The sequence below is a fragment of the Danio rerio genome, chromosome 5 (genome assembly GCF_052040795.2).
Source record: "Danio rerio strain M-AB ecotype USA chromosome 5, GRCz13ab, whole genome shotgun sequence".
NCBI classification, from domain to species: domain Eukaryota; kingdom Metazoa; phylum Chordata; class Actinopteri; order Cypriniformes; family Danionidae; genus Danio; species Danio rerio.
In genome coordinates, this window is record NC_141025.1 from 29,402,325 (window position 1) to 29,426,483 (window position 24,159).

The following is a 24,159-nucleotide window of genomic DNA, read 5'->3' on the forward strand; positions in this document are numbered from 1 at the left end:
TATATATATATATATATATATATATATATATATATATATATATATATATATATATATATATTGTAAAAAATATATTTTACAAAACATGTTTTACTCCAAAATGCCTAGTAAATATATATTTGAACAAAAGTTGGATTTAAAATTTGAAGTTGATGGATCAAAAGGGTGCAGTACCAAACATTACCACCAAATGTCGTTCAGGCTCCACTGGTGACCATATAAAGGCTTCCCTTTTTGTTACTTGTATTAAGCTATGGCTTTGAGTAATCTAAATTATATGTATGAATTAGATGTCATATTCATAAGTGGTATGGGCAATACAGAAGTATACGATTTGCAATACAACTGCATCAGAGTGTCTTTATTTTTAAAACATTTTATATAGCATATTGCATTTTATATATTACAAAATGTGGATTGAATGTAATCTTTTGCCATAAATATTTTGAGGTTTCTACCTTTTTTTCATGATTTTGCATAGCTATTTTTAAAGTAAAGATTTGAACTCATCTTATGACTATGGCAAATTAATAAATTTTTGTTGCTCAGTAATAACCAGTGGTGGAAAGAGTACTGAAAAATCATACTTAAGTAAAAGTACCACTACTTGCCTAAAAATGTAGTGCAAGTAGAGCAAAGGTATCTGCTGTAAATATTACTCAGAGTATGAGTAAAAAGTAGACCTTTCAAAAGTACTGGAGTAGTGAGTATTACGCTGTATAAAGCTGATGCGTTTACATGTAATTTGTACATGTGTGTGTCAACGTAACATTCTGTAGTGCATTGTAGTGAGTTATTGCCCAGCAGCCACACAACGCCATAAGACATTAATATTAGGTCAGATTTAGGTTGTGTTGTCAGATGACCAAAATTCAATGGCTAGTCGGCATCTAAGGACAATGTTATTTTGATGTCCAATAAAGACATCAAATGACGTTGATATTTGGTTGATTTAGGTTGTTAGAAAGTGACCAAAATCCAACGTTGAGCCAACATCTTAAACCAACATCATATTGACGTCAAATACTGACATTTATTCATCAGGTATGACAACCAAAATCCAACATCTGATAGACGTCATAGTGGTAACGTCCACACAACTTCAAGCTGAGACATCATAAGACGTTGATATTTGGTTGGTTTTACGTTGGACATTGACGTTGGTCTGACGTTGAGTTCTGTCAACCCGATTTTCATTTCTAAACAAAATGCAACGTACTGTACCCAGGACGTTAGGGTACAACGTCAATCTGACGTCATGTTGACTTCTTGTCCCTGCTGGGTGTTTAAGGTCATTTCGGTCATCATACAGTAAACATTTGTCATCTTCTCATCAGTAACATGCATCTAAACAATCTCTGGGTCAATGCGTGTAAAGATTTTGAACATCTTCTTGACCGCTTTTAATGCTTCCAAACAGTTTGCTGCAATTATTAATCGGCCATGTCTTGAGGTAGCTCATTATGATGCAATTTTCCTTCTATGTGTGATTTGATTAGATAGGAATCACAGGACTAATTTCTCTACTCCCCATTAACAGGAAAAAATAAAGTAGTGACTGCAAGTTGAAGGAAAGTAGTGGAGTAAAAGTACAGATACTGCACTGAAAATGTACTCAAGGGAAAGTAAAAGTACAAATTTTTAAAACTTAGTAAATTACAGTTTCTGAGAAAAACTACTCAATTACAGTAATTTGAGTATTTGTAATTAGTTGCTTTACATTACTGGTAATAACTAAAAGCAGGCACCCAATATAACATATATAGCTTAACTATAGCTTATGACAACTAAGCTTGGGAATAATAAAATAGTTTGTTGGGATTTATTTATGTTTAGACCAAAATATTAAAGTTAAATATATTATAGCATATAGGAAGCATAATAAAGGAAGCATCCTATACATAACCATTAAAAAGTTGTTTTTTTTTAAATAAAAAAGAGTGTCCTCAATATTTTAAATGTTATTGTACATGCTGATTAATGCAGTAGTTTTTGATTTAACATTCATTACTTGACTTAAACAGGTTTTCGAGAAATTGAAGCTGGCAGAAAAGACAGCTGTGGATATCGACACACTGAGAGACGGGTACAGACCAGCTGCCAAGCGAGGGGCTGTGTTGTTCTTCGTGCTGGCTGAGATGGCTCTGGTCAGCAGCATGTATCAGTATTCACTCGCTTCCTTCTTAGAGGTGTTTGACCTGTCACTGTCCAAGTCTCTGCCCAACCCAATCTTGCCCAGCAGACTGAAGAACATCATAGACACACTTACACAGAATGTCTATAACTATGGCTGTACTGGTGAGCCTGATAATGTCATCTGATATATAGCAGGGCCAGACAGAATTTGCAGAAATGTTTTGCCATTTCTGCACAGAATTTTGCAAACTTTTATGCAGAATTATTTTGGGATTATTCTATCTAAACATTAAACAGTAAATAAATATAATATGTTAAGTTTTACATGGCAAATTTATTTAGATCAACTTTTTCGATAAAGTAGCTTTCTTATATAAAATATCTACAAAATATAATATGTGTGTATACATATGTATGCAAACTGTATTGTAAATAAATCATATATACATTTGCATGTTAGTCAATAATATAACTGAAATTAATTTAAAAAACTGAATAAATGTATGTTTACACACATTTACAGAAGTAAATAGATCGACTCAATGATGGGATAAAGATTTCTGTGTGTGCAGATTCCATGTGGGCCTACATATAAGTAACTGGTAAACACCTTATCATGGTGAGATAGAGATGCTGCAGGCAAATACTTGTATCAGTCAATTTTGCAATTTTTACTTTTATAAAATGTTTTTTAGTCCAATGAAAAAAAAATCTAAAATACACGTTTAAGTCTTTCTTTTATCACACTTCATTGGTTTCTCTGTAGTTTCAGTTACAGTACATAATTTCAAAATAACTCCAAATGTTTATTTTCTTCTGCAATTACCTGAAAACATTCACTTCAGCATCATTTACACACACCAGACTTCAGAGTTTTATTCATATCCATATTCTGAAGGTTTTTACAGAAGGATACGTTCAAAATTAATTTTTCTGGTTATATTAAAAAAAAAAAGTTATGGCATTATCTTGAATTATAAATGAATTATAGCGTGATAAAAAGAGTCTCCCTGAATCCCCACTGTAAAAAAATTAACCAATAATTTTGAACCTGGCTTCATTCAATGTTTTTTTGTGCTAAAAAATGTTATTGTGTAATTTATTAAACAATACCTAATTTACATATTTAAACATATCATTTTTAAAACTTGCAATACGAAAAAATGTTTGAACCTAATGTAATCAATCAAATGGAGGCGTATGGTGTAAGGCTATTAGTTCATGTTTTTACCCTGTTCACCTGCAGTGTCGTGTAAGATTTTTTTCTATACTATTTGCATCTATTGTAGGAAATTGCAGGATAACAATAACCTGTTTCTTTGAATAATTGTAGATTTACACTAAGCCTCTTTTGCTCTGTTGTTTAGGTCTGTTTGAAAGACACAAACTTCTCTTCTCCTTCAACATGACTATTAAGATAGAGCAGGCTGAGGGCCGAGCACCACAAGATGAACTGGAGTTCTTTTTTAAAGGTTGGAGCTTCAGGAAGCCTTGTCTGCTTCTGTTTCTCTCTCTTTTACAGTATAAATAATGCGCATAAACACATCCCATCTTCTTCTTTTCTAGGTAACCTCTCTCTGGAAAAGAGCAAACGTAAGAAGCTGTTGGACTGGCTGCCTGATCAAGGTTGGGAGGATATTATACGCCTCATGGAACTCTTTCCTAATGAGTTTGGCACTTTAGCTGATGATATAGAGAAGAATCCTGAGGAATGGAAGAATGTAAGTGGCAGAAATCATCACAAACATCATTAATAAACCCTTATTATAAATCACTTACGGGGTGTTAACACTGTTGTTTTTGTTTCTTCTATAGTGGTATGACTTGGATGCTCCAGAGCAGGCTTCCTTCCCCATGAAGTACAAAGAAAACCTCTCTCCCTTTCAGAAGCTTCTGCTCATCCGCTGCTTCAGGCTGGACCGAGTGTACCGTGCCGTCAGTGATTACGTCACGCTTACTATGGGAGAGAAGTAAGAGGACACTGAAAAACATCAGTAAATCATGAAACAGATTATGTTTGTGCTGTATTCTGTTGATGTGTGATCTCTACTAAACATTCATAGCATGTCTGCCTGTTAATACGTTTGTTATGTTTAATTCTAACTCGAGTCTTATCAATTTTGTGGATTTTATGATGAAATATGGAGTGATAGATAGATTGCTGTGGTCTTAGCAGTTCTATTAGCAGCACAGATCAAGCACACATTTACTGATTGCCTTTTTTTTGCTACTAGTTATAGCAGTAAATAAATATAAATATATAAAGGTATGTGGAAAAAACAAAAATTACAATACTGAAATGAATAATATCTCATGTAATCTCAGTCGGAGTTTTAACCATGCAAACTAAAATTTCATAATTACCTCAGGAAAGCCATTCAATGTCTTTATTTGCTCTAACTCCAGCAATATTATACACATCCATTTTATTTTTTTCCATAATCTTTTAGTGATATTTAATGCAGTATTATTTAATGTTTGAATACAGTTTCTTCTTGAAAACCAATCTAATATTCATATTTTAACAACATAAAATAAAAACTAAAAAATATAATATTTTTTATAAAATCTGAAAAAACTGCAGTCTAGATCTGACTTTCAATGGGCCCTATCATACACCTGGCACAATAAGCCGCAAGATGTGTTTAGTGCAATTTGTTGCTATTTGCAGCCTAGTGCAACACTAAATTTCACATTTTGCACCACGTTGTTTAAATAGCAAATCCATTTGCGCCACTTTGGGGACTTGTGTGTTCCGGTCTGAAAAGGAGGTGTGTTAAATCGCATTTTTGGCACGTTGCTATTTTGAGGAACTGAAATAGACTATGCCATTGACCAACTAAAAGCTGGTCTAAAGTCCAGCGCAAAGCACGTTAGTTATGCACATGTGCGGGTCCAAACGCTTACACATTGCTTAATACACACAGGATGTACAGCAATGCACAAATATTTTTACATGTGGAAAAAAAAATTATAAAGGATTAGAGTGTTATACCATACCTTCTTCGTGTCGGGTGGCTTTTTTCAATTTATTCATGACAGTTTGCTTTTGTATAATGTTATTATTGTTAGTAGTAGTAGTAGTATTTAATATATACATATTTATATTTGTTTTTAACAAAAACAAGTTTAAATTTGTCCACCTGTTAAGTTTTGGATCATATGGGGCATAAGAATAGGACTCACATTTCGTTATTATTGCTCATTTATTCATTTGCTGGAAATTAGAACTGAATTTAGAAATAGTTTTAAAACAAATCTTTGCACTTAACAAACAAAATTAAGTATGTAAACTAATGGATGTCTTCAGTGGGTTACGTACAACACCATTTCCTTATCCACTAAAGTGAATAGAAAGAAAACGTAAAGAGGCCGAATAGAGGAGGCTCGTTCTTTATCCTAACACTGCAGATGGTCTGTTTAACTGTTTTTTGCCAGTGAATCGTTTTTCCACTTACAAAGTCTGCTCCATGGTGTGACTCTTAAAGGGAATGGGAGATGAGACTCTGGTTGGTTTAATGCACATTCTGCTCAAAACACAGCCATAACTCATTAGGAAAATGAGCACAATCCAAGCTCCAGGATGCAGAGCATATTTTTCTGTCCTTAAAATAGCAAAAGTGGATTTGGACACTCTTAATGCTTTTGCACTATGTACTTTAGACTTTGTGCCTAAATCATTAAAATAAAGCCCAATAACTTATTCCGACTGCAAATTGTAACAGAAATTAAGGCAAAAATAGTGTAGTACATTCTAGTCATTATTTACACATTCTTGTGTTTTTCCAGAGCTGTATGTATAGTTTTTTCAGACATTCAAAGAAGAAATGTAAAAAAAATGTACTGTTCACGTTCCACACCGATATAATGGAAGTGCATCGTAATCATTATCAATTTAAAAAATAAATAAAAAAAGACAACACATCGCCCAATATGACCATAAACAGCGAGGATTTTTTGGTTATATGATTAAAATTGATTGTATTATTTAACAAAATCCTCACCTTGCTCAATGGTCTTTGTGCAGCATCCCTATTATCTTTAGTCTCTATTAGCATGGAACTTCACTCCAACTTCCAGAAACTGATAGCCAGAAAAAAAAAAAAAAAAAACTGAATGTCTAAGTTATTAAATATCAAAAACAATTGGAAGAATTTTTTATAGGAGTATGAAGTATTGACTTGCTCTATTCTACACTTATTTCCTCAGATACGTGCAGCCTCCTGTGATAAGCTTTGAAGCTATTTTTGACCAAAGCTCTCCAAACTCACCCATCGTGTTTATTCTGAGTCCAGGCTCAGAACCAGCCAGCGATCTGATGAAGTTGGCCAAACACTCAGGCTTTGGCGTCAACAGACTCAAATTTCTTGCCATGGGGCAGGGACAGGAAAAGGTACACACACACACACACACACACACACACACACACACACACACACACAGACACACACACACACAAACAGAAAAACACACATGTGCAAGTCTATATGCTGCATTTATGATATTTGACACCAGTGTAGTGCACTGCAGTGGAGTATTATGTATTAACCAATAATAGTGTGATTGTGAAGTACACCCTTGAGCTTGTGCTACAAATGTTTCATTTATTTTGTAGGTTGCATTTCAGCTGTTGGATACAGCTGTAGCAAGAGGTCAATGGTTGATGCTACAAAACTGTCACCTGTTAGTGAAATGGCTTAGGGATCTAGAGAAAACGCTGGAAAGAATCACTAAGCCACATCCAGACTTCCGCCTCTGGCTCACCACAGAGCCCATTAAAGACTTTCCCATCGGCATCCTGCAGAAATCCCTCAAGGTCAAGACACATTTAATGCGACAACATTTAATGTGTGAATTAGTATTTCTCACGTCAGCTCATGCTTTTCTCATGTCACCTCCAGGTTGTCACAGAACCTCCAAATGGGCTGAAGCTGAACATGAGGGCCACGTATTTTAAGATCTCTCATGATAAGCTGATGAACTGCGCTCACCCAGCCTTTCGCAGTCTGGTTTATGTGCTGGCTTTCTTCCATGCTGTAGTTCAGGAAAGACGCAAGTATGGCAAAATCGGATGGAATGTGCCTTATGATTTCAACGAATCAGATTTTCTGGTAAGTTTGCTTTAACAGGAAGGTCCCTGAAAGTTTTCATTGCTTTTTAATTATGTTTGTTTCATTATCAGGTGTGTATGGAAATCTTGGACACCTATTTGACCAAAGCCCAGAATCAAGGAGATGAAATAATACCATGGGGAAGTCTGAAATACCTAATTGGAGAGGTAAACAGTTGATTAAGTTAATCATGGACTACAAGAATATTGTTAAAGCCAGAATCTATTAAATTAAAAAAGTCTCTTGCCCCTCTTTTTAAAGTGATTGAATAATCAATGAATAATGGAATAGTAACATCTGAATTTACAAAAATGACAATGGGTGTGCACAGAACTACACAAAACAATCAGTTTATGCCCAAAGATGTGTCCAAATAACCCACTGCACAGAAAAATGTGTGTTTATGTATTTATATTTATGCACTATGATGTTGACCTTTTAGTGTATTAACTCTATAAGGTTATTTTGTAAATAATCATCTTATCGATAATTATTTACACAGTTGGCATTAAGAAGGAACATATAAACGTTATTTGACTAATATTCAGCAGCTAAATGTGTCTGGAAAAATATTCAAAGGCTTTCATTTTCATAAACAGTGCAGACGTGAATGTGTCTGAGTGTTCTGATTGGCTAAAGTAGACGTCTGATGCAGCGCGTTCTAGACATGAACGCGCTCTTTCCAGCAATCTTCCTTCTGCGTTCACACAGTGAAGCCTCCTGGCAAATTACCGGTAATGTTACAACTTCTCTTTCCGGAAAATAGCCGGAATGAATTTACTGGTATTTTCAAAAAGGGCCTGTTCACAAACTCATAAGGTCTGTACGTGTGAAAGGGGCTATTGTCTGCATTTGAATGCCTTGCTCCCTTCATTACATATTTAAAGCTGCTTCAGTTGAGCGCATAAGGTGAACTATATTACACACTTTGTTTGTTCTGTTAAATAAATTCAAATTTCTTTTTAGAATTGTGAACACAAAATTTGGGATCCTGCCCCTCTGGAATTATTAGGTTTTGGTGAGCTATCAACTTATCAAAAACCTGTTGTTAGAAACCTTGGGCTTCAGTTCGATAATGATCTGAAATTTAACAAACAAGTAAATTCAGTTCTTAAATCCATTTTTTTTCCATTTACGACTTGTAGCAAAATTCATTTATCTCTTTTAATGACCTTGAGATGGTCATTCATGCTTTTATTTTGGGGAGACTTGACTATTGCAGTTCTTTGTATGAAGGGTATTAGTCAAAATGCCCTGAATTGATTGCAATTAGTCCAAAATGCGGCTGTGAAACTTCTGACAGCTATTCGCAAGTATGAGCACATACATACCACCAGTTCTTTCCTCTCTGGGCTGGCTGCCTGTTAGGTCACAGATTGATTTTTAATGAATAATTTTTGTTTATAAATCCATAAATGGTCTGGTACCACCTTACTTATCAGATCTCCAACATGTATATAATCTTGGAAAGTTACGAGGGTCTTCTGATCAGCTTATTCTCTCTGTACCAAGGCCCCAGTGCAATCGAAGAGGGGATCAGGCTTTTGCTGTTATCGTCCCAAAACTCTAGAACAAGTTTCCACCTCACATTAGACACGTTCAACTTCATCTGTTTTTAAAAAGCTTGTCTTTGTTCTTTAGCATTAGAGCCTTTTTAATGTTTAGGGGTTTGCCCTATGTTTAATTGTTATATATGTGATGTAGGATTTATTTTAATTAGTTTTATTGATGTGTTCATCACTTTGGCCAACGTTGTGTTAAAAAATGTGCTATATAAATTAACTAACTAAACTAAACTAGAAAAATGTAATAGTGCATAATTATGTGAACTGCAAAGCACAGAGGTATAAGCCTCGACTCATTTGTGTTGCCAGATCATAGACGAAAAAAAAACAGCATAAAAAAAGTAGTCGTACTACAAAGCAATACAACTGCTTTACATTTTGATGTTTATAATAATTTAGTATTTGCTGCTAAAATGTTTCAATGCCAATACATGAATAAATTAGATTTTAAAATAGTAGATGTTAAATTAAATTATTTTTTTAAATCACATTACTGTTTACTGTATTTTTCCTCATATAAATACAGCCTGGATATGTAGTGAAGTATTTTGTTTCTTTGGTCTCAGGTGATGTATGGCGGCAGGGTTATTGACAGCTTTGATCGTAGGATCCTCACAGTTTACACGGATGAATATCTGGGCGACTTCATCTTTGACACCTTCCAGCCCTTTCATTTCTTTCACAATGCAGATGTAGACTACAAGATCCCAGCACTTGGACCCAAGCAGGTTTACGTTGGTATGTTGCAGCCTTCATTTTAGGATCAGTAAGACTGCGTTGAATGTGACTCAAACTTTCTCTCTTTTACAGATGAGATCGAGTCGCTGCCTCTTGCTAACACTGCAGAGGTGTTTGGTTTGCACCCTAATGCTGAGATTGGATATTACACTCAGGCTGCCCGGGACATGTGGACTCATCTTATTGAGCTCCAACCACAGACAGGTACCTGGTTTTATTGTTATTTTATATAAAATATACAGTTGAAGCCAGAACCTCCCTGTATATTCCCACTATATATATATATATATATATATATATATATATATATATATATATATATATATATATATATATATATATATATATATATATATATATATATATATATAGTATTATATTGATTATTCTATATATAATCGATATGATCATTGTTCCACTATAAAATATAGTATATGTATTAATAGTATAGAATTATTGATAATAAATATATATATATATATATATATATATATATATATGGGCCAAAAATAAGACAATTATTGTTGTCAGCAACTAATAAAGCATGTTAAATGCAAGTTAAGTATCTTTTAATTTTTTAAAAAAATTTTGAAATATGTAACTGACAATGTTCTAGTGTCTTTCGGTGTAATATGTTTATGTGAACTTATTCAGGCCAGTACTTATATAAAATTACGTGATCATAATAAATTTAATTCTATTTGACATGATGTTTGTGACATACAGATGCTAAATAAAGATTTAAATGATAGTCGCAAATTATAACAATTAATAATGAAACTAGTTTTGTATTTTGGTCCTGCTCTATGATCCATAAACTCTTTTAATATAAAGCATTTTAATATTTGAACAAAGGATTCTTGTTCTGAATTTGCCTGACATTATTTCTTTTTAAATATATATTGAGGAAAAAAGGTAAAGCTGTTAAATTTTTTATTTTGCTACTGCAATTGAAAGCTCTTTACATCTTCATTTAGCGAATTATCCTCTGTTGTTGATTTAGTTTTTTTTTTTGAAAATGCTTGCTGCTTGTAAATATACTTTCTGGCATGTATAATTTTTAGGTGACTCAGGCGGTGGTATCAGTCGAGATGAGTACATCAGCCAGGTGGCGAGGGACATTCAGAGCAAACTGCCTGAAGTGTTTGATCTGGACGTGATCCGCAAGAAGCTGGGACTGGAGATCTCTCCTACATCTGTGGTACTGCTTCAAGAGCTGGAGCGCTTTAACAAACTCACCGTGAGGATGAGCCGCTCTCTGGCTGAGCTACAGCGCGTGAGTGGGACATCAATCAGAAATAAAACTCAATTCAACAGACCGGAGTCAGTTATTCGTGTTATACTACGTTTACCATACCTAAAAATGTTTCTCAGATGTTGTATTTTTTAAAATGTGTCAGTTTTTTTGCAGTCAAACCGTTCCTGTGTGTTGGATTTGTTGCTAACATACTGTATATCATGCAAACCATTTTCTAGGCTGTGGAACTGCAACTTGGTCATGACATGCCTGGAACTACTTTAACTCTTATTTATCTAAAAATATATGCACACCTTAGAAAGTTCAACCAATCAGAATCAAACATCTAACAGCCCTGTATAGTAATGGTTCATAAATATGACATTATTATTATTATTATTGTTGGGTTTTGAAGTACGCCATGTGTTGTGTTTCTTCAAAGGCTCTGGCTGGTGAAGTGGGAATGAGCAGCGAGTTGGATGAGGTGGCCAGAGCTCTTTTTAATGGGCAGATTCCTGTGATCTGGAGGAAACTGGCACCAGACACTCTGAAATCTCTGGGAAACTGGATGATCCACTTCAAGAGACGACATGAACAGTACAGCTCATGGGTGAGAATCCGATAACAAACCATAAGTGGGCATTATTTTCTTGGCAGGCTCCCTCTTAGCAAGATTTTGTTGCTTATTATTTAGTTAAAAAGTACATTGGATGTTGTGCAGAACTGGAGGAAGAGATAGATGGGAGTGAGCAGTCTAGAGAAGTGAGAGAACAATTCAGTGTCTGCTTTTTGAGTTGTCATGAGATTATTTGCATGTACTGATATGCTACAGTTTATATCAGGGGTGCCCAAACTTTTTCTTATGGAGGAAGGGCCAAAATCCAAACTCTAAAATATGTTTTGAAACTGATATTTTTATCCAAGGTTATCAAACTGTTAGATGCTTATACCGGCCCATACACAGAGCAGCCAAACACAGCAGTGTTTGTTCTTTTTACCCTAAAAAAAAGACTGTTATCAGACCTAAGTGGTGTTTCTAGTGTTTCAACTCAGTTTTAGCCACAACGTTTGAGCATGTAAGGCCGGTAAGTGATAAGTAATGTCACAAACTTTTGAGTTATAGTGTCAGGATTCTGCCACTCCGATCTTGTTAATTCATGTTTTGGTAGTCCAGACACTAGTCCTGTCATGTCTTGTATGTTGTGCTCGGCTCGAGTTTTCTTCAATCATTTTCTGTCATTGTGTGTCTTTTGTATGAGCGGTGTCTCAACCGAGTTTGGGTCATGTGCGCTCCAGCTTGATGCAGGGCGTGAGGTCTGGGTGTGTTTGTGACACACGCTCTCGTCCTGGTGTTTGTGTTTGTTCTGTCTGCAGCGTGCTGTTTCATTCTTAGCGTCTTAGTCTAGTTGGGTTCGGTTTCGGTTGGCGTTGAGCTGAAATATCCACGTTGCATGTGTGAGTGCACGTTGAGTTTATTTATCGTGTACTCGTGTTGTGCGTTCAGTCTTCAGTTGGTGTGGTGTTTAGCATGTTTTCTGTTGGTGGTTTATGTTTACATGCACTGCTTGCTTTAGTGTCTCATGTGAACACGCGGTTAATGAGTTCTCTTATCAACCGCGTGTTCACATGAGACACTAAAGCACCCTCCCTGTTAACCCATTGTTAGTTTTTCCTGTTCACTTGTCTGTTGATTATTTCTGCTTATATTCTCATGTCTGCTGTCCTGTGCCAGCTTGTCGTCATATGTTGTGTCCAGCCCTGCTCTTCCCAGCCCAGTTTGGGTTTTAGTTATGTCTTTGTTTTTGTTGCATTTTTGTTTTATTTTTATTATTAATAAACCAATATTATATACTGCATTAGAGTCCTCGCTCCCTTTTCCTGAGACCATGACAAGTAGTGTGTCTCTGTGCACTTGATTGAAGAATACTTATCACCCTTTGTTTTTACAGGGTGTCCGCAGGGTCTTAAAAAGTATTAAATGTTGATAAATTATTTTAGAGAAATTTAAGAATCTTAAAAAGTCTTAAATGCTGTTACAAGGTATTAAATTTTGCATCATTTTTGATTATACAGTTATATAACGTTATTATAGTTGTTAACTAAAGTTAGAAATTTTGGGATGCTATGTAGTTTATGAAATTGATAGAATCCTGCCATACTTGATGTCGCACTGCTCTGTTTACTACAGTAACGAAGGCAGCACCATTATTTTTGCTGTTCTATAGGCGACACCTTATGGATTAACATTTTTATAAAGTATATGAGTATTGTTTCAGTTTAGGATTAGTTTCTTACAATCCATATTTAGGGAATATATTTAAAATGTCACTAATGTTACTGGTTCAGTAGTGATAATGTCTTAAAATGTATGAAAAGAGTGTAAAAAATGTCTTAAAAGGTTTTAAATTTTACTCTCTGATTCCTGTATATACCCTGTTTTAAATGTAATGAATGGCCTACTAAATAAATGCCTTTTTTCATTGGTGCAGGTGAATGAAGGAGAGCCGTACGTGATGTGGCTCTCAGGTTTGCATATCCCTGAATCGTACCTGACTGCGTTGGTCCAGGCCACGTGCAGGAAGAACGGCTGGCCTCTGGATCACTCTACTCTCTACACACAGGTCACACAATACAGCAGCGAGGACCAGGTCAAAGAGAGACCAGGACAAGGTGAGGGCATGTGCACTAAATGAACACAAAGATACTGTGAGTCAAGAACAGACTGAAAACACGCTCTTTCCGTTTTTGTCTCTCAGGATGTTTTGTATCAGGACTGTATCTGGAGGGTGCAGACTGGGACATTGACAACGGGTGTTTGGTGCGCAGCAAACCAAGAGTCCTGGTGTCTCAGCTACCCATCCTCAAAATCATCCCTATTGAAGCACGTCGCCTCAAACTACAGGCAAGACTTTCCTTATTAAAAACAAGAAACTACTGGCACCTCTGAGTTTAAATTGATATTTTGACCTTTACGGATTTTCTATTTTTTCCATTTATTTTTTTCATTCTAATGGAAAGAAAACATCCAAAATACACAAATTTTTTGTATAGAAATTTACCAATTTGTGTTTCAATTATACCTTTACCTACTAGACATTCTTTAAAGGCTGTTGCTAATAGAAGCATACAGAACGCTTTCTTTGCCATTCCAGATGACTTTATTAATAGGTTGTTTGAGTCATTGCAGAGATGCACGAATGAAGCAGGGATGAAGTCGTCCAAATGCATGGGACATAAATATTTATTCTTTTTCCACTGCACCATGACTTTATATTCTATACTGTACATTATTTCTGTTAAGTGACAAGACTTTTGTCTCAGCAAAGTCAGACTGTACTGTCCTAATTCAATAATTAAAAATCAAGGCATGATCATATTTTATTTCGGTTAAGTAAGCGTAATCTAGAGGCTTTTGCCTCTTACATAAGCCACTTCTGATACCAAATGATCAACTAGAAGTCAGGCTATTGTTTATTGTTTTTCAATCTTGGGTAGGCAACATGATATTTGTCAGTTAGTTTATATTCAGAAGGTTTTCAAAGAGAGATATGTTAATATATAATATGCCTAACTATACTATACTATACTATACTATACTATACTATACTATACTAGTATGCACAACTTTTTTTCTAAAAAGAAAATTAAAAAAAATCCCCAAACCTTTGACTTTTGACTTAGATGTCCAAAAAATGAAAAAAAAAAAAGATTTCTGTATTCAAATTTATTCACATTTGATTAAATAATGCCCCATTTGCGTATTTATACAATTTTTGAAAACCTATAATACAAATAAAGGTTTCCAATTCCTAATTTAATCAAACAACTAGGGATCTATATGAATGTTTTGGTCACACTTTACAATACGGATTCATTAGGTAATGCATTTACTTACATGAACTAATTATGAACAATACTTATACAGCATTTAATTATCTTACTTTAACATTTACTGATACATTATTAAAGGCCCCATGAAGTGCTTCGAAATGTGCATTTTCTTCGATGTTTGAAGTTATCTCAACTGAAAAATGAAGAGAGGGATGTAGAGTAGCTCCTCCCCTTTTTAAAAAGTAGCCAGTTGCGCTTTGTGTTTATCACTGCTCTGCCATGTGCGAGTGGTTGAGCTCAAGTGCATCAAATGAAAAGCAATATAGAACGCGTCTTGAAGGGAGCGGGCATGTCAGATACTAGAGCATTTTATTGGTCAAGCTCAAGTATGAGGTGATGTGAAAAAAACGTTGATCCATTTAGACGGAAGCTTTACATGTTTATATCAGATTTATATCTTCTAATTTGTCACTATTTTGGAGCACACCAACATATAGAGGTCCTTAAAACTAACAGACAAACTAACGTTTAACATTTTTAATTTTATGAGACCTTTAAAATCCAAATTCATGCTTGTAATATTAGTTAATGAACCGCGAGTTAACCTGAACTAAAACTTTTTTCCATAGTTTGTTCATGTTAGTAAATGCATTTAATTGCATTAACTAATACAACCTTATTGTAAAGTGTTACTGATTTTTTTTCCCCATTGACCTGCAGTGTCTTGCCTCAAGAAGTTTACTTTTTGATGTCTCTGAATAAAAATATATAAGTAAAGTTTCTGTTTGTGTTTTTCAGAACACCCTGAGGACTCCAGTCTATACTACATCCATGAGAAGGAATGCCATGGGTGTTGGACTGGTGTTTGAGGCTGATCTTTACACCACCAAGCACATTTCTCACTGGGTGCTGGAGGGAGTGTGTTTATGCCTTAATTCTGACTGATAGTTTATTCTAAAATGAAATTATTTATTAGAGGCTTCAAAAAAAATCATTAATAAATTCTTATAATAAGGAATGATAGAATATTTTGTTTTAATTTCAAAAGATCTTTAATACTGTAAGTTTTTTTTTCACCACTAAGTGGCAGAATTCCGTTTGTTTTTGGTTTTACCTGTTGCATCAGTTTTGTGATTCAAAATTGAATCTTAAATAAGTTTTTTAAAGTTTTTGCAGAGGGGTCTAGATGTAGACCTGGTGCATTTGCTATCTGAGCTGCATGCGATGCTCTAACCCCAACCCTAATCCTAACCTAAACTGACGTCACAAGCTCAATGCGTCTGACATTACAATTCTAAGATGTGCATTCTCAGTTTGCAAATCCGAGTGCATCCAGATAATGTTTGGTTTTTGCACACTTAACTGCATTTCCAATGAGTAAAATTAATCTTAACGGGGTAGAAAATAATTTAGAAAAATGTGTTTCTGTGTTTTCTTATTAAATATTAACTGAAATAAAATAAGTTGAAGTTACAGCACTAAAAATACTAAAACTAAAAGAAAAACAATTGAAAACTAAGTATAAAAAACTTTTAAATTGTTAAAAAATGACAATAGAGCCTAACAAAATTTTAAAAACTTAAATTATAACAAATTTATATTATTATAAAACTGAAAGAAAAAAATCTTTATGTAGACCTACAGTATACAAATATTGTAGTCAACAGAGAACTATTGAAATGTTGAAAACAGATAATAAAAAAATAGTATAATATAATATAATTCTATAAAAAACAAACTATAATGCTGTAATAATACTGCTATGAACTGAAAAGAAATATTTCATTCATTTGGCCCTCCTCTAATAATTTAAAGATTAAAAATAGATTTAAAAATCATTTTAGGGCAACGCAGTGCTGTCGTCTCACAGCAAGAAGGTCGCTGGTTCGAGCCTCGGCTCAGTTGGCGTTTCTGTGTGGAGTTTGCATATTCTCTCTGCGATCACGAGGATTTCCTCCGGGTGCTCCGGTTACCCCCACAGACCAAAGACATGTGGTACAGGTGAATTTGATAGGCTAAATTGTCCGTAGTGTATGAGTGTGTGTGTGAATGAGTGTGTGTGGATGTTTCCCAGAGATGGGTTGCGGCTGGAAGGGCATCCGCTGCGTAAAAAAGTGCTGGATAAGTTGGCGGTTCATTCCGCTGTGGCGACCCCGGCTTAATAAAGGAAATAAGCTTACAAGAAAATGAATGAATGAAAAATCTTTTTAAAGCTTTAGAGATATTTTGTGTTTATTTATTGTATTTTATTTAGCTGCAGAATGTGTTAGACTGTGTCTTTAGCAGTTGCACTACTCAGACACTGGGTGGCGCTTTGGCCATATAAGTCTGGTGCCCATTTCTGTTGCTGGAGATCAACCTTCCAGCAGAGTTCATTTCCAGCCCTGTTCACACTTGTATAGTCTGTCATTATCAAGATCTTAATTGGTTGGTTAGGTGTTTGATCAGGGTTGGAGCTGAACTTTGCAAGAACAGGAAATGGCACCTCTGGTACACCTCATAAAAGTCTATTGGTATTTAGCTTCTGGTCAAGCTGTATAAATGAAAAGTTTAATATTAGATTCACTGTACATAATACTTCCAGTAATTTCAGATTTATGATTACAAAAATAAAGAAGACTCTACATTATAAAAATCACATCATATCTGTAAATTAGCAATTTTCTGTATTTTGTGATTCATGTTTTTTATTTTTCCCCATTTATTTATGCTTCTGAATTGCATTATGGGACATTGATCTTTCCTACAACAAATTTTAACCTTGAAAAGTTCAAAAATGTGACTTTTATTTCCATTTTTTGTGACATTTCATTTCATTGTTTGGGTTCATTGGTATTTCTCTCTGTATTATTTCTTATACATGATATTATTTCAGACTGTAAAATGTATTTAAAATGTCAATTAAGCCACTTTATTAAACTGTAGAGTTGAATTTTCAACATACAAAGTCGACCAAGCAGAGATCAAGGTGCCATAATGCAATTCACAAGTGTAAATAAACAGAAAACACTTGTAAATCACAAAATACAGAAACTGTTAATTAGCAGATATTTTCAACAGTGTACAGTCCTCATATCCCATTTGCACCTCAGACTCTCACAGCCGAGTCCACTCTAAATGATGCTAATCACTGGCAGTCATTAAGGTTTATTTGAGGTTCACAGAAATGAGCCCATATTTAAAAAATTCAAGATGGTGTAGTTACATCATCATCCAACAGAAACTAATTGGGTCACCTTGACCAGCCAAACCTTTAAATGGGTTAGTTTACCCAATATTGTCAACATTTATTCACCTCCATGTTATCCTAAACCCAAAAAAAGGTTTGTTTATATTTAGAACACAACGATGTTTTTAATTGAAGAGAGTTCTGCTCCTCTGTTGAAAGTCTGTTCATCCAAAACTATTGCTTTAAAAAAGATGAAATAGGTCAAAAATAAATCCGTTGAGTAGTTTAATCCAAGTTTTTTCATTTTCCTTCAGCTTATTCCCTGCTTTATCAGGGGTCGCCACAGCGAAATGATCCACCAATAACTATGGCAAAAGTTTTACTGGCAGATGCCCTTCCTGCTTTAACCCAGCACACCCAGAGAGAACAATGAGAGAGTTACGCTGTAAAACCCAACAGTCAACTTTATCAAATGAAATGAGTGTAGTTAACTCAAAATTGACTGAAAGTTAATTCTACTCATTTGAAAAAAAGTTTTGAACTCTGTGTTGAAGGTAATGAGTAAACCCACACAGAATCTGCGTGCGCAGATTTCCGCAGATTTTAGCCCATCATTATTACTGTTTATTTACTTGAGTAAATGTGTGTTAATCTATATTTATTCATTTTTTTAAATTACAGTAATAATATTGACTAATACGAAAATATTCATCTGATATATGTACAATGCAGTTTCTAAAGTATTATTTTTTGTCTTTTAGTAGATATATTATATGAAAGACTTGCTTTGTTTACCAAAGTGGATCTAATTGGATTTGCATTGTAAACATTAAATAAAAGTTAAAAAGAGATTATTTTTTATATTACAAATTAAGATTTTAGTTATAATTCTCCCAAAATAATTCAGCAGAAATCCACAGATTTTTACCAAAATTCCCTGCAGAAATAGCAAAAAATGTCCGCAGATTTTACCTGGGCCTAAATGAGTTGATTAAATACCTCAGTACTTCAACCTAAAGGGAGTAAGTTCACAGTACTCATATAAATTAGTTCTTTAACTCAAATGGTTTGTAGCAATCGGTTTCCTCAAACGATTTGAGTTACCTTACCTTAACTTTTTGGGTTTACAGTGTAGTAATGGGAAGCACCCACACACTCACATTCACACACTAGGACCAATTTTAGTGTATCCAATTAACCTACATTTTGTCTCAGTTTTGGGTGAACAGACCTTCAATGAAGCAAAAGAAATCTTTCATATTTGATTTAAAATATATCATTTTGAGTTCTGAAAATAAGCACATTTATTGCTGGATTTTAAATCCTTTAATGCACAGCATGCTGTTGATAATCACACTTAAACTTTTTATTTGCCCAGTTATAGACAAGTATTTCTACTATTTCCCTTTGCATACACAAGTAAAGGCGCTATACAAATGCACATTACATGACACAATATTTGACTGAATGAGTAATAGTAAAATGACCATTATTTTCATCACTTACAACATGTTAGATCTTTAAGAGTTTTGTCACTGTTTTGAAGCACCACAGACTAACATACTAACATCTAAAACACTTTATTTTAATTTCATAGGAACTTTACCTTCATTGTAAAAAAAATGCCTTCATGTTGTCCCAACACAAATCAATTAAGTTAATTTACTCATTTTTTCATTTTTAAGATTTACAATTTAAGAATAGTTAAGAACATAAAAAGTTGTCACCTTAAAAACCTCAACAATTGTGTTGATTTAGCTCATTTTTATTAAGTAGTTTGAACAAGCAGCAAATTGAATTTTTGAGCGCTCCTAATTTTACCCAACCCTGTAAAAACAAATCTGAAAATTTACAATAAAACAAATGGCAGCTGTGATTGATAGAAATGCACTGTTAAAAATATGGTAGAGGCTTAATAAATCTCCCACTTTTACAGTAATCTCATTAATTTATAAGACACCAATGTTTTAACATACTAGCAAGTGGTGATAAGCAGGTGGTGATTAGACCCTCTTATGATGAGCCAATGCTAATAACAAACATCCACAGGCAGAGAAACATACTAATTTACAAAGACTATTAAACACCAATGGTAGCACACGACACTATGGTGCAATAAACATTACTCATCAACATAAGATGTAGCATAAAAAATGTGTCATCCAGGGAATTCTGGATTCCATACAGTTGAAGTCAGAATTATTAGCCTGCCTGAACTGTGAGCAACACATTTTTCAGCACATTTCTAAACATAATTGTTTTATATAACTCATTTCTAATAACTGATTTATTTTTTATCTTTGCCATGATGACAGTAAATAGTATTTTACTAGATGTTTTTCAATATACTAGTATTCAGCTTAAAGTGACATTGAAAGGCTTAACTGGGTTAATTAGGCAGGTTAGGGTAATTAGGCAAGTCATTGTATAATGATGGTTTGTTCTGTAGACAATCGAAAAATATATAGCTTAAAGGGGCTAATAATTTTGACCTTAAAATGTTTTTTTAAAAACCCTTATTCAAAGCTGCTTTTATTCTAGCCAAAATGCAACAAAAAGGACCAGTGTTGCCAGATTGGGTGATTTTGAATTTGATTGTGCGGGTAAAAAATGACATAGGCGGGTAGTGAAAATTACCAGCAGATCTTCTTGACCATGTCTGCATGCCTGACTTGCTGCAATGTGATTGGCTGATAAGAAATTTGCGTTATGAGCCGTTGGACATGTGTACCTAATAACATGGTTGCCGAGTATGTTTCAGTGCACTTTAAAAAAAAAAAGTCTTTTTTTGAGTCTTTAGGATCACATTTTGCTCTGTCCAGTGACAACATCAGAGAGCATCAGGTGTGGAAACTTTAGACAGAGGATATCATTTATTTTCAGTGCATTAATCAAATATTTCCTCAGGCTGTTCCCTTGCTCTCTGAACCCAAAACAGAAGCAGACAGGAGAACTACATCATCCTGGTAAGTTTGAGGAAGCGGAGCTCATTGTTGAAGAGGTGAACAGTCTTGCTGATGTGACTGAATTAAATTAGCTGAACTATGCTCAGCATTTTTTATTTGATTTGATGAAAAAATCAGCTACGCAGCTTGCTTTCAAACTATGAGGACTGCATTTGATTGACTGCCTCAAAACATTAATGTTTAATGACAAAAATCCCAGGCAGTTTTTTGGAGAAAATGAAGCAGGCTCTCTTGCCCTGTTCTGTTTGCGGTATCAGTTGGTATACATGATGAAATCTCAGAAGACCAAAAATGTCTTAACGTTTGGCAGTACAATCAAATGATGAGTCAAGAAAGAGACGTGAAACCTCTTGGCTGTTTTCAATTATGACTCATCGCTCACACTAGACATGGAAGGTCAAGAACATTGCATTATGGGATGCAGTACTTCACACCGAATGCTCTGTTGTTATACTGCTCATTTTGACAAATGTACTGCAGCAAAACTAGTATGGGAACATAATGTCGAGAACATTTCCATTTTACTGTACGTGTGCAGTGTGCTAACATGCTAAAATCAGTGTTGTTGCTAATATCAATACTAAAGTTCAAATCTAAGTCAGTTCTTCGGCTCTTTGGATGTGCATCTAAGAAAAGATGATCTAGTTTTGAAATCTTCAAACAGCTTGCGTGGACATCAGTCTTGTAATCTGTACTTCACTCAGAGTCCCCCTCCTGTTCCGGCACTCTCAGTTCTCACGCCTGCTTTGGAACCTAATGGTTGACATAATTGCTGTGAGGTGTGGGACAGATACGGTCCTGCTTTCCCTGTCTGCTGCTGTGTTGTGAGGTATATATCATATATCATATATAGAGATACTATGTAGTGGAACATTCAGTAATTATAATTTTCTCTCTGATGGAGTTAAAATGAAAGTTCACCAAAAAATGACAAATAACTTCTCCAGTTCTTTATGAATTTCTTCTTTCTGTTGAACACTAAAGAAGATATTTTGAAAACTGCGGGATACCTGCAACTTCCATTAAGGAAAAAAATATATATACAGTGTAAGTCAATGGTTAGAGGTTTTTAGCATTTTTCAAAATATCTTCTTTTGTGTTCAACAGAAGAATGAATATTGTAAACGTTTGAAATGAGTAAAGGGTGAATGTTAAACGATCCTTTAATTATTTGCCCAACTTTAGAATCAGAGATTGACTCAGGTCTTGTAATTGTGTGTACAGTAAATCTTTTAAAGGTATCATGAACGGAGAAATCAAAATCCCCACGATCATTTAACAAATTAATGTTTTTACTACATCGTAGTGTAAAAACACCTTCAAAACTCAAAACTTTCTCATTGTTCTTATATTGAAAATCTTTTATTGAAGCCGGCTTGCCAAGGTTTGAATGTGCCACATGACATTACAAAATATACAGTTGAAACCAGAAGTTTACATACACACTAAAAAAAAAGGAACATAGCCATTTTTTGTTTTAAATGTCTGATGGTAAATTATACTAAACGTTTACTATTTTAGGTCCGTTAGGATTACCTAAATGATTTACATTTGCTAAATGCCAGAATAATGAGTAATTTTTACCCAATGTTTTGGGTATCCTTCCAAGAGCTTCTCACAATAGTTTGAAGGAATTTTGGCCCATTCCTCCTGGCAGAACTGGTGTAACTGAATCAGTTTTGTTGGCTGTCTTGCTTACACAAGCTTTTTTTAACTCTGCCAACAAATTTCTATAGGATTGAGTTCAGGGCTTTGTGATGGCCACTCTAATACATTCACTCTGTTGTCCTTAAAGCACATTTTAACTTATTTGTCAGTATGCTTAAGTCATGGTCTGTTTGGAAGACCGGATTGTGGCCAAGTTTGAATGTCCTGGCTGATGTCTTGAGATGTTGCTTTAGTATTTCTGCATAATGTTCTTTCTTCATGATGCCATCTATGCTGTGAAGTGGACCAGTCCCTCCGCAACATGATGCTGCCGTACTTCACTGTTGGACAGGTGTTCCTAGGCTTGTAAGCTGTTTGAGATTTGAGAAGTACTATTCTACAGTTGTGCCTCCAATTAACTCAAATGTTGTCAATTAGCCAACTAGATACTTCCAAAACCTTGACACTATCATCTGAGCCTTTTCTGAGGCATAATAACTTTATTGTATGTAAACTTGACTTTCAAACTATAGTTTAACATGATCCACTAGTTATTGCATTTGTTCATTTCATTCATTTTCTTGTCGACTAAGTCCCTTTATTAATCCGGGGTCGCCACAGCGGAATGAACCGCCAACTTAACCAGCACGTTTTTACGCAGCGGATGCCCTTCCAGCCGCAACCCATCCCTGGGAAACATCCACACACACTCATTCACACGCATACACTACGGACAATTTAGCCTACCCAATTCACTCGAACTGCATGTCTTTGGACTGTGGGGGAATCCGGAGCACCTGGAGGAAACCCATGCGAACACAGGGACATGCAAACTCCACACAGAAATGCTAACTGACCCAGCCGAGGCTCGAGCCAGCTGTGAGGCGACAGCACTACCTACTGCGCCACTGCGTCAACCTTAATGCCTTTACTCACGTGAAATAAGTATGATCTTGTATGCCATTTTTAATCACAGATAAACATTTATTCAAATTCAAACTTTAGTTAACCTATAGACCATTATTTTAAAGTGTTACCAATATACACTCACCGGCCACTTTATAAGGTACACCTATGCAACTGCACTTTAAGGCAAATTTCTAATCAGCCAATCACATAGCAGCAACTCAATGCATTTAGGCATATAGACGTGGTCAAGACAGTCTGCGGCAGTTCAAGCTGAGCATCAGAATGGGGTTAATTCAAGTGACTTTGAATGTGCTATTGTTTTTGCTGCCACACATTCTGGTCTGAGTATTTCAGAAACTGCTGATCTACTAGGAATTTCACACAACCATAGGGTTTACAGAGAATGGTCCAAAAAAGAGAAAATATCCAGTGAGCGGCAGTTCTGTGAGCGCAAATACCTTGTTGATGCCGAGGTCAGAGAAGAATGGCCAGACTGGTTCCAGCTAATGAAAAGACAATAGTAACTCAAATAACCACTCATTACAACCAAGGTATGCAAATAGAGCATCTCTGAACTCACAATGTCCAACCTTGAGGCGGATGAGCTACAGCAGCAGAAGACCACAGTTCTCATCTCAGAACAGGGAACTGAGGCTACAGTTCACACCATCTCACAAAAATTGAACAATAAAAGATTGGAAAAACAGTTCAGGCTGCTGCTGGTGGTGTAATGGTGTGAGGGATATTTTCTTGGCACACTTTCAGCCCATTAGTACCAATTGAGCATTGTGTCAACGCCACAGCCTACCTAAGTATTGTTGCTGACCATGTCCATTTTCTGATGTCTACT

At 35.1% G+C, this 24,159-nt stretch overlaps 1 protein-coding gene across 1 annotated transcript in view; it reads left to right on the plus strand.

Annotated features, from left to right (window-relative positions):
• Positions 1-15,636, plus strand: part of dnah10 (dynein axonemal heavy chain 10) — a 70,923-nt gene extending 55,287 nt beyond the window's left edge. The window contains exons 65-79 of the mRNA XM_087253532.1: positions 2,025-2,298; positions 3,504-3,608; positions 3,703-3,857; positions 3,952-4,106; positions 6,346-6,529; positions 6,752-6,952; positions 7,038-7,247; positions 7,319-7,414; positions 9,379-9,550; positions 9,623-9,754; positions 10,615-10,826; positions 11,230-11,397; positions 13,277-13,457; positions 13,544-13,689; positions 15,417-15,636. Coding sequence (XP_087109658.1) covers positions 2,025-2,298; positions 3,504-3,608; positions 3,703-3,857; positions 3,952-4,106; positions 6,346-6,529; positions 6,752-6,952; positions 7,038-7,247; positions 7,319-7,414; positions 9,379-9,550; positions 9,623-9,754; positions 10,615-10,826; positions 11,230-11,397; positions 13,277-13,457; positions 13,544-13,689; positions 15,417-15,563 — 2,538 coding nt within the window. The 3' untranslated portion in view covers positions 15,564-15,636. The remainder of the gene's footprint in view (positions 1-2,024; positions 2,299-3,503; positions 3,609-3,702; positions 3,858-3,951; positions 4,107-6,345; positions 6,530-6,751; positions 6,953-7,037; positions 7,248-7,318; positions 7,415-9,378; positions 9,551-9,622; positions 9,755-10,614; positions 10,827-11,229; positions 11,398-13,276; positions 13,458-13,543; positions 13,690-15,416) is intronic.
• Positions 15,637-24,159: the final 8,523 nt, after the last annotated feature.